Here is a 17245-nt window from a genome sequence, read left to right as displayed (position 1 = left end):
CTGGGAGACTTCAGAAAGCGGCAAGACGGCTTCATTGATCTGCAGTGATCCTCCAAAGCCTCGAGGTTTCACTGTGTCTCCCTGGAGAAAAGCCTTAATTAGAAATTTCCTTCAGCTATGCTTTTTAATCATACCTCTTGCTTTATAGATTTTTTTCTCCTATTTTATGCGTTCCATTTTTTGGCTGACTGCATTTTAAAGCAGTAGGACATGTTCCAGCATGTTTCCTAGGCTGGAGGAATTTAAATATCAATTAAAAGAAACCACAGATCGCAAGTAGCATGAATTTCTTCCTACTAATTTAAAAATCGTTGCTTTTGCAACTTCAGGTTAAAGCTTATAATCATCTCATTTTAAAACACTTTTAAATGTCCTGTGCTAGAGGGCAACTTTCTGAACTCCACAGAAGTGCGTACAAGCAAAAACCTAAATGTGGTGATCTGATTTTGCACTCAGTCATGCAGGTATGTAACTTCAGTTAGACAAACCTTTCCACTGACTCGATGGCGAGAAGCTATGCTTAACTTTAAACCTATAATTGAGGTTGCTGTGTGCTGCATTGAGTGCTGGAGCATTAGGGGACAAAGACATCATTTGTTGAACAGCCGGTTGCATAAAATACATTTATTATCCAAATAAAATCCGCTAAGAAGGAAGTGACTTTCTATGTTAATGATACTTTAAGATTTGAAAAATACTTAAGCTGGCCAAGGTTGGAAGTTCAGATTCTCAAACATCTGCTCAGGAGCCTAGAAACACATCCAAGTGGCAAATGCTGCTTACAGCAATGAGCCAACCCTGCTCAGGTAGGCTGAAACCTACCACCTCTCCTAAGCTCAGAATGCCCTGGAGGTATTTAAGAGAGGTGTGGAGCTTAGGGACATGGTTTAGGGGTGGACTTGGAAGTGCTAGGCTGATGGTTGGACTTGATCTGAAGGATCCTTTCCAACCTACTTGAGTCTGTGATTCTATGTCAGGTGCTAATGTCGGCCCTGAGATAAGTTCACTAATGCTGAAACGTGCAAGCTGAGAAAGAATTGTTGGAATTTAACACTAAACTCAGTTCTGTACTTCCATGAAACTAACTGCAGAGGAGGAAATGCAGTGTCTTGCAGGAAAGCTGTTGCAAAATCTAAGCTGGGACAAAAGAAAAAAAGGCACCAACCTGGAGCCAAACCAGAATGTTCAATAAAGTTTTCCAATATATGAAGCACAAGGAAAGCAGTCTGGAAACGATTTGATATTGCACCTGGCAGGTGCAATAAAGGTCGCTTATTTTCATTCCATAAAGGGGGAAACAGTCACTATTTGGTGACCAGCATACTGGACTATTTTTACCTCTAGTTTTGCAAACAAAAGTCAATTCAAACGTTGTGACAAATCCTAGTGTAGGAAAACAAGCCAGTAGTGTCAGCACGAAATAAATGATGCAGTGGTGGCGATACTACAGCCTTTTCAGTCAAGAAGATTTTATGAAAAATGCGATTTCCTATTTCAGTACAGGTAAGGTGGAATGCAGGAGGACTGTGGGAACTTCCCAGCCCTCAATTACATACTCACACATTCATAAAGTTCCAGAAACACTTTATTTAAAAATGGAGTTGTAAATGCATATAACAAAATAACATACATAATAAATGTAACAAAAATAAATAAGGAGAACATGTTCATATAAAATAAGAACATAGTAATGCAAAATGCTTATTACAGAACATAAAGGTATAAACGCCTGAAGGAACACAAACAGAATCTTGCATGAAGAGCCTGCACCTTTAATCCTTCCTAGCCATCTCCTACTTCCCACTTGAGTCTGCAGAAAAATTATGTTTCCAAGCATTAAACAAAAGAAGGAATTATGGCGATGGTTTGGTACACTCTGTTTTCAATACCTAGCTCTAGCTTCAATTTGTTTTTGCCCTTCTGCACCTTCTAAAACTTTTCTTGTAGCCCTGTAAACTAGTGTAGTTCAGGCTTCCACAGTTAGCTGGAGAAGAGCATATTGAGTCATACATGAAGGCTGTTTGCTTTTAATTTTTTTTAAAGAAAATATGAAATCCATTATACAACAGATTAGTGGTTTTGTTTTTACATCTCTACAAAAAAAGTTTTTGTGTTTTTATTAACTGGTCCAACTTTTACTGATTTCTGAAAGCCTGTACAATTTAAAAGTGTACAGAAAGTAGATTTTTTAAACAAATGTCATATAGGATTATTGCTGATATTAAAGACCATTTCATAAAAGCTGCAAAACTGTATCTTTAACCTTAATATATAGAGACTGATGCAAACATAGGAAAATTCCAGTCTATTAGTTACATTTAACAGAAATAACATTCCTCCAAATTACAGTGTTCTGGAAATACAAAGTAATTTACTTTTATTTTTATTATTTCCAAATGTTAAGTTACTGGGACAACTTATATGGAAAATAGGCTTATATAGGAAACTTTAAATAGACTTGCTTTTCAGTGGCATAAGCAAAGTGTCTGTGTTAGCAGTCTTCTTCCAGAATCCTTTTAAACATGTAAGACAGAGACAGCTTTACTAGCAAGACTATGGGAAAATATACAGAAACAAATTAAAATCATTTGCTTGGGAGTGCATCTATTGATCAAGCAAATTATGACAACTCTATTTCAAGACCCTAACGAAAAATTTTACATCTCATGATCATTCCAAGGAACGGTAATTTCTTTCATAAGCTTATGTTGCATTTGAATTGGTGAGAGCCCATTTGCCTCAATATGCTTTAAAATGTCCCACATTGCTGCATGTTTAAATTTGTTTCCTAGTTTCAACAAACATTTGGACAGGAATATGAAATACTTCTACTTTTATTAACATCAAAAAGACATTTGAAGATCAAAAAGTGCCAAATAGTCCTTTCAGAAAGTAAATTAAAACACTGCAATGTTAATGCAAGTACAGTATTATCAGATTTCTATGTACACCAAAACACTGTTTGCTGTTTAATGATACCGATATGTTCACCTACCACTCCCAGCAAATCATAGTGCAAACATAATACGTGAACTCTGTAAACCCCAAGACAACTTACGCAGCAACAAGGTTATATAAATCACAGAACTGTTTGAGATCCTCAGCACACAAGAATGAATGTTTTCTGAAATCTGTCTTACCTTTTGCAGTAATGTGTCATTGTAGTCAAAGATAATGCTTCCTATATAAATCATCTAATTCAGGATCGAATGTAACTGTTCAACAGTTCTGTACAAACTTTAGAGGAGGAAGTCCATTAAATAGAGCAGCTTGGCAAAGAGATTTGGGGTTTCAGTAACATTAAATGTTAGACTGCTCGCATGGCTTTTAAAAAGAAATAAATCTGTTAAGGGAAAACTGCTGATATAGTAATTCTTTTGCAAAGCACACAACCACAAAGGGCAAACCTGCCACAATCTGCTTTCCTACACTGGTATCTATGCATGTCTTTATGATTTGAAAAGGATTTGTGTGACAATCAAAGCATCACAGTTAAAGAAAACTGGTTTAATAAAACAATTGCTGCAATTGCTGTTTGACCAAGCCTTTTTTATTTTTTAGTTATAAAACCAATATTATAATCTTTCCATTATTTCAAAACATCCCACGTGAATGGTATTTGTATCAACACTGAGATGTCATTCACGCAGAGTGGCATCTTCTTCTTCGCCATCTGGATTAAACCTATTGAAATGTATGCTGAAATCCGACTCAGATTCAGTGGTCTCAAATTCAGCTGCAGCAGGGACGGCAGTGGGTCGAGGAGCCCGTGCTTCAGGCTGGCAGTTTGGCTGCACTTGAGGACGGGTGTTTTGGGAAATAGGACTGGACTTCTGCTTCGGCTGAGCTGGTAAGATGGGGCTGGCAAATCCCAAGTTGCTCAGAGCATCCAAGGTACCATCAGGGTCAATCATAGCATTAATTGCTAAGCAATCAAGAAAAGATGAAAGGGATAGGGAGGAAACCATGAAAAACATTATCTTCTGCACTAATGAAAATGGCTTATTCGTATCTCCTTACTTTTTATTCTGTTCACATATTAACATCTCTGACGAGAGTAAAAGCCTACAAATGATCCCAACGGGATCAGTAACTGGAGTTCTCTCTCAACTATTCAGAATCTAACTGGAGATGTAAAATCCTATTCTAACACTTCTGTTTTTATGACAGCAGACAGAAACTTTTTATATATGCTGACCACTGCAATACAATGGTATATACAACATATATGTAGCCGATACATATGTTTAAAAGCATTTACATTTATTAAAATAGCACATGAAAGGGAATTGCAAAACTAAGCACTGCCTGATGTGGGGGTGGTAAGACATGACTAACTGTCTCTGACTTGCTTATGGGGACTGGAAAGAAAGATGGGATTTTTAGTCATGTTTAAGGGACTGTTTCTTTAATATTACAAGCGCATTATGTTGCATCCCTCCCCATGCCCAAGTATCCACAGCTGCTGACTACACAATTGAATTAAATTTGTACCAAAAAAAGCCATCATTTATCCTTTTATACATAATGATGGATTTATTGTCCCTCTCCTTCCAGATAGTGAGGGCAAACTGAAAGTGCCCAGTACATGTTTATTTTGCTGAACTATTAATACATGTGTCATATTTAACAGAACCTTTCTCTGTTCTATTTCCAAAACTAAATTAACATACATTTGAATACCACTGCGTACACAAGGAAATTTGGTCTCTTTTTCTGGACCTTATTTCTTTGTTATGTAATCTGAATATAACCTAATTTGTAACAAATTAACGTTTTCTTGAAAATTAGCATGAAACAAATATTAATTTGTCAATAAAAGTTACTAATGATTTCCCCTGAATTTTTTTTTTTTTTTTAAAAAAAACACCACACATATTAATGGAGGATTAAATCTGAATTTTTAAAAAAAGGAAATTTAAAACAAAGATAATACAATTATGATTATACATGAACAAGGACAATCAATTCATTTGACCCCTCCAAGTAAAGCAGTGATCTAAGTATAAACACCACAAAAATGTAAACTCTTTTTAGAATTAGAACAGTTGAGTCAGAAGAGACCTACAAAGATCATCAAGTCCAAGTGCCTGACCACTAAGGGACTAACCAAAAGTTAAGGCATTGAGCCAAAAGTTGAGGGCATTGTCCAAATGGCTCTTGAACACTGACAGACATGGGCCATCAAACAACTCACTAGGAAGCCTCTTCTAGTGTTCAACCACTCACATTGCAAAGGAAATTTTCCTAACGACCAGCCTGAACCTCCCCTGTGCCACTTTGTGCTGTTCTCTTGCATCCTGTCATTTGTTAAAAGAGAGCACTGTCTCAATTTTAAAATATATATAGCTGTCAGGTTGACTTTGATAAATGGAATATATGTCTAAATAACAGACCTTGTCAATGCTTCCCCCCTCCCCCCCCATTTTAACATGTAGGTTAAGTCTTTGTATGTGAAAAAGCAAAGAAATAACTGTTCTATTTCATAGTCTGTGGATTCCGCAATTACAGAGAACAGACCTAGTGTGAAGGGAAGATTTCAAAAACCGATCCTAAATTTTCATTTTATGGTGTTAGATAAATCTGACTTTTTTTTTTTCTTTTTTTTAGATTTCCTATATAGTCCCAGAGTATTACTTATACCGAATTGTTCTACACATAAGGGTATTACTGATGTGCGAACACTATTTTATAAAGTCTAATCTCAGTAGATATGCTATCACCTACTCTTCAAAATTTTCGCACAGAAATATTTATATAAAGGAAGTTTCACAAGTAATTCTTCTGGGATTCTCTGGACTATTTCATTGTAAATTGAGCCTTTTCTCAGCCACATAAAAAAATTAATCACTATTCTGTTTTAATACAATTCAGTGATGTTTATTTACCAGATATGCCAGTAATTATATGGTATTAAATTAGGTAACATACTGTGATCATATTTTAATAAGATGTGGCATTTTTGTTTCATATATAAAAAATCATAGAATCATTTAAGTTGGAAAAGACCTCTAAGATAATCACATTCAAATGTCAACATAGCTTTGCCAAGTCTACCAATAAACCATGTGCCTAAGCACCACATCTACCCATCTTTTGAATGCCTCCAGGGACGGTGACTCAACCACTTCCTCTGGGCAGCCTGTTCTAATGCCTCACAACCCTTTCAGTGAAGAAATCTTAGTCCTAATATCCACCCTAAACCTCCCCTATCAAAACTTCAGGCCATTTCCTCTTGTCCTATCACTTGGTGCTTGGGAGAAGAGGCTGACCCCCACACTGCTACAACCTTCTTTGAGGTAGTTGTAGAGAGAGGTAAGGCCTCCCCTGAGCCTCCTTTCTCCAGGCTAAACAACCCCAGTTCCTTCAGCTGCTCCTCATAAGCCTTGTTCTCTAGACCCCTCAGCAGTTTTGTTGCCCTTCTTTGGACATGCTCCAAAGCAGCTTGATGTCCTTGTAGTGAGGGGCCCAAAACTGAACACTGTATTTGAAATGAGGCCTCACCAAAGCCATGTACAGAGGGACAATCACTTCCCTGGTCTTGTTGGCCACACTATTTCTGATACAAATATAATGAATATATTTATATATATATTCTTTTATATATATATATATATATATAAAAATAATAGAATTTGGAAGCAGACAATGATTAGAAAGAAAAGTGAAAAAGGATCTCTACCTTGCAACTGTTTCTCAACTCGTTTCAGTTCCTGTAAGATCGATGATATTTCCTAGGAAAGAATCGAATATTCAAATGCTCAAGGACATGTTTCAGTAAGGAAAAAGACATTCAAACTATGTATCAGTAGCAAATAACCCCTCTCTCCAGATTTTGCAATATAGTGTTTGTGTTGTTCCTCCTTGCATCAGGAACACCCTTGCTGGGTGGGGCTGTGCCATTTACACCATGGGCCCTAGGTGCTTCAGGATGGACCACTGTGGCCCTCTTGGAAATGAACTATTTTTCTTGACTGGCCAATAGCCCAAGTCAACAAAACCTCGTTTTGTCCCTTGCTTAATTGCCTACACTAATTTTTCTCAAGAACTCACCCATAGGCATCCCAGTTGTGTAGAAACAAAGCAAACCTTCAAAGGAAAGTCAACACATAAACCCAGTATCAATGGGGTAGACAAGCTGATTCATAACCTTGCTTGGATGCGAGTCAGAATAGGCAGCAAGATGACTGCATTAGGATTTTACCTTCAACCACTGGGCCATGCACCTGTGAGGGCCTGCACTGCACCAGTGCTGGGCCCTCAGCACTCATTTGCCTCTATAGTGCCTCTGCCCTGCGCTGCTTGCTAACACAGACGTAGCCATGGCAGTGCAGTCAGGAACACAACAATCATTAAATGCACCACACTTTGGATTATAACTATGTAAATCCTGCTGTTGAAGAATTCTGCACTGAAGAATACTGCTAATCTGATTGCTAAGGAAAGCTATCAGCGATCTTTATAAGCAGATAATTTTCACAGGTGCTCAATTTCAGAAACCTATTGAAAGATCTCTGCACTGACTAATTTGATGTGTATTTTTGTGGCTGGCCAAGAAACTGTATCTTGGATTTTACAAAGCCATTATCTTTAAGTAAATTCCACGTCTGAGCTGGACATGCATGTTCCAAGGTCAAAGCAAACATCAGCTACCGTTGTCCTCTGCTAACTTTTCATAAGATTTTGTGGTTAAAAAAAAAAAAAAGCACTGCTTTAGTATGGGTTTGAATGAATGATACACTGCTCTGAATACTAAGCAGAAACTTGAAAATAAGTGCATAGACCAAAAAAACATACACTTTCAAACAATGTGAGATGCTTTAAAGCATTGGAAGAAAAAATTGTAAAGTGCTGACCAAACATACAAAAAAAATCTGTCTTTTTCATGAAAGCCTTAAAAATCACATATTCATGGCATTTAGAATGTAAAACACTAAACTTTGTTCTTATTCTGGACATGGATAAGATAATTATATGATCATATTTCTGAAATTGCACATTTCCATGAGTAACTTGATTAATTAAACTTTGAAAACAAATAAACAAACTCCCCCAACATTCTGCAGAAATTACAAGCCAAGTTTTTAATATTTTCAGGAAAAATCAATCTGGATGCATATTATACTGTAAAAACTTGTCATGATATAACGGAGACGTACTAGCCAGTTCAGGAACATATGAACTACGAGTGTATTTTGCTTCTGTATCAGTCCAGAAGGAAGGACATGTTTCCTCTCTGCCTTTCCCTCAGAAAAGAAAGCTGCCTCCATAAGTTGACTTTCCTAGCAGCACAATACTCCAGCAGTCAGTGTAATACAGATAGGCTCTCCACCTGCTCTCACATGCAGAAATGTTTTTCAAACCTTATGCTCTGTGTTTAGAAGCAGAGGACAAGTATACCAGGAAAAAACACTTGTGCTCCATTCCCTCACACTGTCACACAGTCTGGTCATGAAATATTTCTGATTATGCAGGGGTAGAAGACTGTACAATTCAACTAGAGCTGTAGTTGGTACCCTACAGTAGTCATTTCAGCCTAAAATTAAAGTGATTAGATTTGAAGAGTGTTTTTATTACAATGTCTACAGATTCTTTTCCTTCCCATATATCAAAATATAACTATTTCTCTAAATATGATTAATTACTAGGTAAAGTAGTCTCGAAATTGTAAAACAAGTTATTTGAAAGCATCCAACATTCAAACCAATGGTTATCTTCAGTTAAGTAATAGTGAGTAGTAAAGTCTGTAAACAGTTTGCATCCTTTTCAGTTATTCTGTTTGCAACATCATTGAATATAGCATGTTCTATTTAGAAACTGTATGATGAAGAGGTTCATTCTATCCCAGAGAAGGGATGTATTCGTACCATGCTTGATGTTTTCACAATAGGAACTTCACTTTCCGCTCGCAACTTGTTTTCAATTTCTTCCCAATTTCTGTCTTGGTCCTTAAATAATATTCTAGAACAAAGAAATGCAAGAATAGTATGTTTAAAGTAGATAAAAGGTAAACAAACTAAAACTTAAAGATTAGATACACAATCTGAAAAAGCAGCCTATGGAACACTGAATAAAACCAAAATCTGAAAATATTGAAAACTGATGGAATTGAACCATAAAGTTTGAATTTGTAGGGTAGCATACAGAGTTTCATCAATATCATTTGTATTTACATTAAAATGGTAATGGTGTAGCTAAATACTTGCTTATGGTATTGAAAAGGCATGGTTGATTCTTTCTGCCAGCACTGAGACAATTTTATTTTATTTTTCAAACTACTTTATAGTAGTAAGAGAATTTCCTGTTAACGTTGCATTTTACAACAATGGCAAAATATATTAAAAAGATTAAAACTGGTACATAAATTCAACTTCTACATTTATACTTTATATTAGGGAAAAAACTTTTGGAAATTAAAAATATGTTACACAGAAGATATTGTTTTTCTAATGCATGAAAACTCTCAGTGCACAAATTGTATACACATAGTTGAGCAATACAAATATTACTTGTTTAAAGAACTCACTTCTATTATCTGTAAAATCCCAAAGCATGTTATGAGATTCCCCAGGTGGTTTTTTTGTTTTGCTTTTACTGTTTTGCTTCCCTGCTGTGATAACATTGCTGTATTATAAACATAATTTAAATGGTCCATATTTACACAATTGAAAACAAGGAATCCGTGCATATTTAAGAATCTGGGTATTCTCCCCCCCTCAGGTGACACCATAATGACATTAGTGGAGTATATTCTAAATCTGCTTCTTTAATTGCTAAAATTAGATACTAACTCTAACTGGAAATGCAACTGTAACAAACATTAATGGTATTTTAGACTTAACTTTAGACTTGGACCTGCAGTAAAACAGACCTCTAAGCAAATCAATTTAAAACCACAACCTAAAAGTAGTATATTTTAAAGAAATTACTAGCATCAGTAGGACTTTCAGGAAATAATTACTTAAGGTACAAATTCATGATGCCGTGCATCTCAAAGACTTTATTTAGCAGTAAACACCACAAGTAGAAAAGCAGAGAAATTATGACACTGCTTGCTTTTTAATTTACCTTTTTGTCCATATGAGCTTAAAATATTCTGTATTTATATATGATTAATGACCTTGCTTATGTATGTGGTGCTTTCACCCTTACTCTCCTTTAGAGATTATGTTATTACCTTTTACAATTTGAAAAATTTACACTTCAGAAGTTATCTTATTTAAAACAATAGGAAAAATGGAAAAAGTAATTTAAAAAATGATATTATTTCCACTATAAATTGGACTGCCCTATTTGTTTTTGATATTATTCGAGGAATCCTATTTCCTTTTTGCAAGATTTCTTCCTTCTGCTCTTGCCTTTTCCCAGTCTTTTTGTTGCAAATCTGCCTAACCTTTCTTCTTTGGTTGTGCTCAGTTTTTCTTTTGTTGCACTGTGGAGGACACACAAACAACTGCAGGAACTGATGAGTGGTGCCTGCACTGAGCTGATTGCTTTGCCTAGATTTTGCCCGACTGAACAGGTACTTGCCTGCTGCAAGTCAGGCCAATAGTACTGCATTCATATTGTACAGCACAGATAAAAACTGTTATGTCTTTCTTGTCAGTGCAAAGCGTACTTACCTCTTCCCTCCATAATCTCTGAAAATTCCTGCAAACGCATTAAAACATACAAAGACAGAAAAGCAAACATGCTGCGTATCTGCTTCCTGTGAACCCACCACAGCAATTCATAAGCAAATAATTGGTTACAGAATACCCAGCAAGAGTGCTACAGAATTTTTAATTACAATGTCATTTTGTGTACACCAGTGGGTAAGAACCTGATTACACACACCAATGAATATAAGTATATTAGCAACACCCAAGCTATGACCTTATCCTGAAGAAAAATGCAAATATGAAGAGGGTTTGGTGAAAGGAATGAATTGAGCACTTGAACCTGGTTCAAGCTGAACACCATGCTATGACCTGAAAAAAAGAAAAAAAAAAAAAAAAAGAAAAAAAAAAAACACCTTGGCAAGCTCTGAGAGAATTCAGCCAAGGAATACAGCATCAGAAGCTTCTCTCAATCCTGTTTCTTAATATAAGGTAGGAATGATGACAGAACTCAGTAGAACTCTGAACATTATCTATAAAGTAGAAAACAGAAATGGCAGATCTGATGAAACAGGGAAGAAACTAGTCAAGCCAAAAAGATACACGTTTATTTTTCTCCTCAGATTTATTAATTTCACAACTGATTTCTGCTCATTTTAATTTCCAATAATTATCTTGTCAAAAATGACTGAAAATATTTATGATCATAGTATTTTAGCTAAAGTGAAACTGGTCTTTTTAGTAAAAATAGCTTCTGCAACGACAATATTACAGAAATAAGAATGTTTATGTTTACAGGAAGCACGTCTTTGACCATATGAACTCAGACAAGAGGGATGTAATTTTTTAGTACGTATGGTGAAATTTGTAATTGCACTATACTGCTGATTCTTGTGAAAGAAGCTTACATTGGTGAACAATGAAATTTGAGGGAGGACTTAAAAACATAGTCAAGCTCACTGGTGCCTATAAAACTTTCTCATCTCCTTCCAGGGTCAAGTACTCCGGAAGAATACACAACTGTTTGCTTGACAAATCCTGACTGATTCTCATTGTGTCTGTTCTGGACAGAAATTTTAACTGGCTTAGCTTCAGTGAAATGAATAGGTTAGGAGTTTGTTGAACTTACTACAGAATTTACCTTAGTTTTGTTGATGTACATAGCTCTTTGCTCCCTTATGTGTTCTCTAAAAACAATTCTAAAACTATTGTGTTTTTCTAATTCAAAATGCCAATGACATTATGATTAACGTCGTATTATTCAAATCCATTCTGAGTAGCAGGAAAAGGAAGTTTTGATCACAGTTCTGTTGATTATGCTCAAGAATTACATATTGATAAAAGTTTTCCAATATATTTTTATTGAAAGATGTAATGCCACTCTCTTTAAATGTATATAGAATACTTATAGGTATGATTATGTTTATAATTTCATACATGATCAAATCATTGTTGCATTAATTATAATGTAATATGACATACCCATTAAACTCAGAAAACTTAGCAGAAAAATGTAAGAATATTATATTACCTGTTTTTCTCAGAATGCATTTGTATACATAAATTTGTTTTAATTCACTGTATTGAACTCACAGTTTGTGTTAAGCAACTACAACTGTGCTAGCAAAATATTTAAAGATCACAAGCTTCAAATCATCAAGAAAAATCAGCACAATTAAAATAGAGCATCTACTATCTACTGCTTTTGAGGCATTTTAAGATTTGTATCATCCTACAAGCCTACCATAAAAAAGTCAGTCAATAAGTAAGATTCTTGTTCCGATGATGCAGCTTTAAAAGGAAAAAAAATATACTGGTAAGCAGAGTTCCTCATGGATGTCACTGTATTTCCCCAGAGAATTATGCTCAAAGCAAAACTTCATGTAATATTTTTGCAATGTTTCTGTTTGCAGTATTTTGAATGCCTTTTAGAAAGATTTTCAAAGAACACTCACACTTATGTATCTCTTTGTACGTGTTTCTTTGCTTACTTGTTGGGATCAACTGTTAAAGTAAGTGATACAATGCGCTCAGAGGTAGATTAAACTTGAATAAATTGTGAATTTCTACACAGTTTGTAATAAATTCTACGTAATTAAGTTGAACTCTGTTAATTTGACACAGGTTTTGAGGGTAACTACATCGTAAATTTGCATTTCACAAATTCACTGGTATCTGAAATTTGTGTCGTTTGCCTAAGGATATTTAAATAAATAATGATACATGAAATTATGTATCTGGGGAAACCAAGAAGGGAAAGGCACTGAACAGTGTATTCCAGTATTATAATCTTGTAGCCTACAAATGGTGAATTGGAAAAAGAAGCAAGACAAATGTCAGCTTGTGAACATGTTCTGAGATAGCAGAAATAACACACAAATGCTACCTATAACCACCAGTAACAATAGAACAGACACACAAACAAAAAATAGAACAGATATAATAAGAATGGGCTGTTTTAAAGACTTGATTCTTCACTTATACTCTTCCTACTAGAAACAGTAATACTAGAAATGACAGATAATCTATAGTTTTTACTGATTTATATTGATTTATTTTTCTTGATTTGTATGGTCAAGTCTTTTTCAGTAGTCCCATGAGACTACAACATTTAAATATGCTAGTATTTTGCTGCTTTTAGTCGTTACATCACCCTATGATGAATTTAATCTGTGATTTGGTCATCCATCCAAGATTTCTGTATGGGACACTTACTAGACAAACCAATCAATTATAGACCTAATATTTTATCACATTAAAAAAGTTATACATGAATTTTAGCCAAGTGACTTACTTTTTCTTTTATGTACACTATTTTTAAATGATTAACTGCACAAAGACACGAAGAAAGACATGTGAATTATACAACCCTGAACATTTTATTTAGAATTTGTATTTCCTCTTGTCAAATAAAGTGGTCACCAAATGGTTGTCCGCTCACTCATTCAAGTTAAAAGCAGCTGTTGCTAGAGAAACAAGTTATCATTTTTGACATGTCTGTACTTTCTGCTAGCTACTATGACATTTTTGGAAGGAATCTAAGTATCTAAGCAGGAGTTTTCAATTAAAAATAACAGATGTCATCATCTGTTATTTTAGTTAGTGTCTCCAGAGCAAATTCTTTTTCATAAGGATTTACTGAAACTGCTCTCCTCTCTCCAATTGTTTTTCTTCCTAAAATGGCTGATCCTTACATCAGCTTGGCAAATACACAGTTCAGTACACTTTATCTTTTAAGAGAGTTCTATTAGACTTGCATAGAGGTAATGTAGATTTTGCACAGAAGTTTCATGCTTTGCAACAGCACTTCTGCTGGAAGTATGATAAATATTATTCCGTGCATGCAAATTTTACTGATATTTAACTTCATATAACGTGTAACACACACAAGCAATAATGGATAAAAAATAATTCCAAATCTTATTGAACACTACCAAAAAAAAAAAACAAAACAAAAAACATAACTAATATTGCTTTTTTAAAACATTAGTTGCTACCAAACACTTTCGTGTATCTGAATAATACATGTCTCCTACTAGGAATGTCGATGAGAGCAGAAGATTTTCAATAACAACAATTAAAAAAAAAAAAACACAAACCTACCTGATTTTGCCAGCTGTTTTGTCTATGGATTGTCTTATCTTGCGAGAAAACTGGAAGACTGAGGATAACAGCAAACTGTCCCCCATAACCTGCAGTAAGTTTTAAATAAGATTAAACAAACAATTCCATATATTTTCAATTACCTTTTTATCTTTAAAAAAACCATACTTGTGTTCTAGTTAGTATCCTATACAATCATATTAGAATATTTTGCAAATTAAGTAACACACAAAGAATGTTTTCTAGGATTAATGCTACCTGATACAGGTAGGAATGAAAGGATAGTGTAGAAATACTAAGCAGAGAGACAATTGTGAAAAAATAAAATAGACCTACTACTATCGTGGAACTTGTGTACTCACTTCATCTCTGCTCCAAGTCCTCCTTCGGGTAATTGTTGGGGGATCTGTGATATCTGGTAGCTGAGGTCTAGCATCATTAGGCCGACCATTCCCCTCTGGTGGTTTGGCATGCACTAATGGAGGGATTTTTCTAAAATTGAGACTTTCATCAAATACTCGGTCAACCAACTGGAGAGTAAAATAAAAACACAGTTTATGAAACCAACTAATGATGAAGTGAGACTAATCTTTTTTTCCTTTTGAAACAGATTACAAGAAGTCTATCAAATAAAAATCATTCTGTTGTCTTTTGTAGTATAAACTGAGGCATCGCCAATGTAACGATACCTTGTAAAAATGAATGCCATTTTTCCAAACAGCAGACATACGTGGTAACTACATGACCAGCCCACAGAAATTTTGCTTTCAGACAGGTAACATGATAGTTACCTATAAACTGGTTTGGCCTTTAATTAATGGAATATATTTGTGAAATTAAGTACAGTACAATCAAATTTATTTATTTTTTCCCAATTAATTGTAGTATTACAGAAGCACCTATACCTACTTAAAGGACATACTGCCACCTGCAGTAGTATGTACACATTGTACAGGATTTTTTAAAGAAGAAAATAAGCAGTAGCATAATAATCCGAGTAATCTAGATGGATTTGAGAAAATGAGCACTTTCCTTGCTGAAGTTTAGCCATGAGTCCGTAAGAATTAAAAATAAACTCTATGTGGGTGTAGTTATAATTTTTCTAAGTAGACAACTCATAGGTTTCTCGTCACTGTTTATATCTTTTTTTCCACAGAAAATGACAGTATTTTACTAGTAAAAGTCAACTGATGTATTAACCAAACTTTACATACACAAAAATGAATAAACACATTTTGAAAGGAATACTATGAAGAAAAAAATGCAGTAAACATTTATAACATATTAGGATGAACTGTAATATGGTCAAAAGTGATGGTTTCAGTTCAAATTAACATGTTTACCGGCATTAGAACTGTGATGGTTACTAGAACAAGTTAGTCAATATATTCAAACAAAAGGACACAAGATATAGTCTAAGAAAATTAGAACTAATAGAATCACAGGGCAAACTTTTTTCAAGGCAGTTTTTGACAATGTTATTAGGAGAGAAAATATGAAGTTATTGTTAGCTGATGGTGCGTAAGCATTTAAATGTTCGGAAGAAGAAACTTTAATGTCACCTGTGAAAAGAGGGCCTTTTTTGTTTTTAATTACTACAGAAAGTATTAAACGTATACATATGTGTATATATATATATATACACATATATATATCCCTGCATACACACTAGTATCTTTAAATGCACTTAGATACTATTCAATATCTAAGGCTATGGTTAAGCAAGAAACAAATAACCATCTAGGTCCTATGCTTTGTGGAAAAAAAGAGACAGACAGCTAGGATGCATTTGGGTGGTATTTTTTACAATCTGTGTTAACAGAATCATTTCTGGGTAATTTATCAGAACGTAAAAGAACTTTGAATCAAAAAAAGAACAGATCATGCGTACAGGTTGGGTGGAAATAACTAAAAAGGCTATGCAAAATGCTAAAAGCAAAAGAAATAAAGAAAAGAAAGAACCTTATGCATTTCTCCATGAAGATCTCCTACCTCTTCTCTAGTGTCTATGGCAGAGCCAGGGGTGGTGGCAGCAGTGCTTACTGTGGTACTGGGGGCAGTGCCTGATGAAGTCACTGAATCTATCTCTCCTGCTACATCGTTGATTTCCCGTGCGATGAGAGCCAGATCTTGACTGATCCTAGTAATAAAGACAGCATTACTTTCTCCCCTAGAAATACTACTGGAGCAGTACAGCCCAACTGGCAGCCTTTCAGCTTCTAAGTTCCATCTTTTGATGGTAACTGTTCTATGAAAATGTGCATGCCCCTCTGAATAGAAAGACTATTCATAGAATCACAAAAGCAAATTCTTGACTGAAGCTTTTATTGATATGCATTTATAGAGGAAGATGGTAGAAGGCAATCTCAAGAGACAGAGCATCCTTGTTTTCTTCCTAGGATTCCCAGGCAAATATGTGTGCAACACACACAGTTAAGTCCAACATGTGATTCAAGAGAAATACTGTGAAAATACTGCAAAGATGACTCATGTAAATGCAGTAAATCTGAAATGCACAGAATACCTTTAATTTATATCTCAGTTAACCTATCTACAAAGAACTTCCTTCAGGACCTGTGATCATCCAGCAGCCTTGCAACTTGCTCAGATCAAGCTGCTTACATGTCTGAAATTCCAGACCAATACCCTAAATTGTCAGATCAAGACAAATTTGCCAGTTGGAAAAACAGAACATGCTTGGATATGACAGAGCAATACAAATATATTCAGCTTCTCAGCTGAAGATTCCTGCAACTAATTACTGTTTGAAGTTCTCCAAACTGCTGCTGCAGTTTTCCTCTGCAGTTGCTGTACAGAAGCCTTTTCCTTTTTTCTGATCCACCACATCACAAAATATCACAGAATAGCTCTGTATTCTGCTCAGCAGCATGGAAGCAAAGCAAAGGAGCTTGCCTAGCTCTGCTTGTGCCTCTCCTCCCCAGAATGCCCCAAAAGACCGATAGAAAAAACAAAAAGCAACCCAAAGCAGAAGTTAAGAGCCCCCCAGTAACTATGGCACCCTGAGTCTCCAGCTTAGAGCAGAC

General features: G+C 35.2%; 1 protein-coding gene across 8 annotated transcripts in view; it reads right to left on the bottom strand.

The window, feature by feature from the left end:
* Window positions 1–1567: 1567 nt before the first annotated feature.
* CEP170 (centrosomal protein 170) overlaps window positions 1568–17245 on the bottom strand; it is a 100919-nt gene continuing 85241 nt past the window's right edge. For 5 of the 8 annotated variants that reach the window (XM_035320792.1, XM_035320798.1, XM_035320795.1 and 2 more), the window contains 6 exons: window positions 16164–16341; window positions 14564–14731; window positions 14202–14290; window positions 8868–8961; window positions 6683–6734; window positions 1568–3925 (listed from right to left, as the gene is read on the bottom strand). In XM_035320792.1, the coding sequence (XP_035176683.1) occupies window positions 3639–3925; window positions 6683–6734; window positions 8868–8961; window positions 14202–14290; window positions 14564–14731; window positions 16164–16341 (868 nt within the window). In that variant the 3' untranslated portion in view covers window positions 1568–3638. The remainder of the gene's footprint in view (window positions 3926–6682; window positions 6735–8867; window positions 8962–14201; window positions 14291–14563; window positions 14732–16163; window positions 16342–17245) is intronic. The other 3 variants (XM_035320793.1, XM_035320796.1, XM_035320797.1) reach the window with 2 other exon arrangements.

Source organism: Oxyura jamaicensis, chromosome 3, assembly GCF_011077185.1.
Source record: "Oxyura jamaicensis isolate SHBP4307 breed ruddy duck chromosome 3, BPBGC_Ojam_1.0, whole genome shotgun sequence".
Lineage (NCBI taxonomy): Eukaryota > Metazoa > Chordata > Aves > Anseriformes > Anatidae > Oxyura > Oxyura jamaicensis.
The sequence above is the reverse complement of the archived record's forward strand: the minus strand, read 5'-3'. Positions and strand labels throughout refer to the sequence as shown.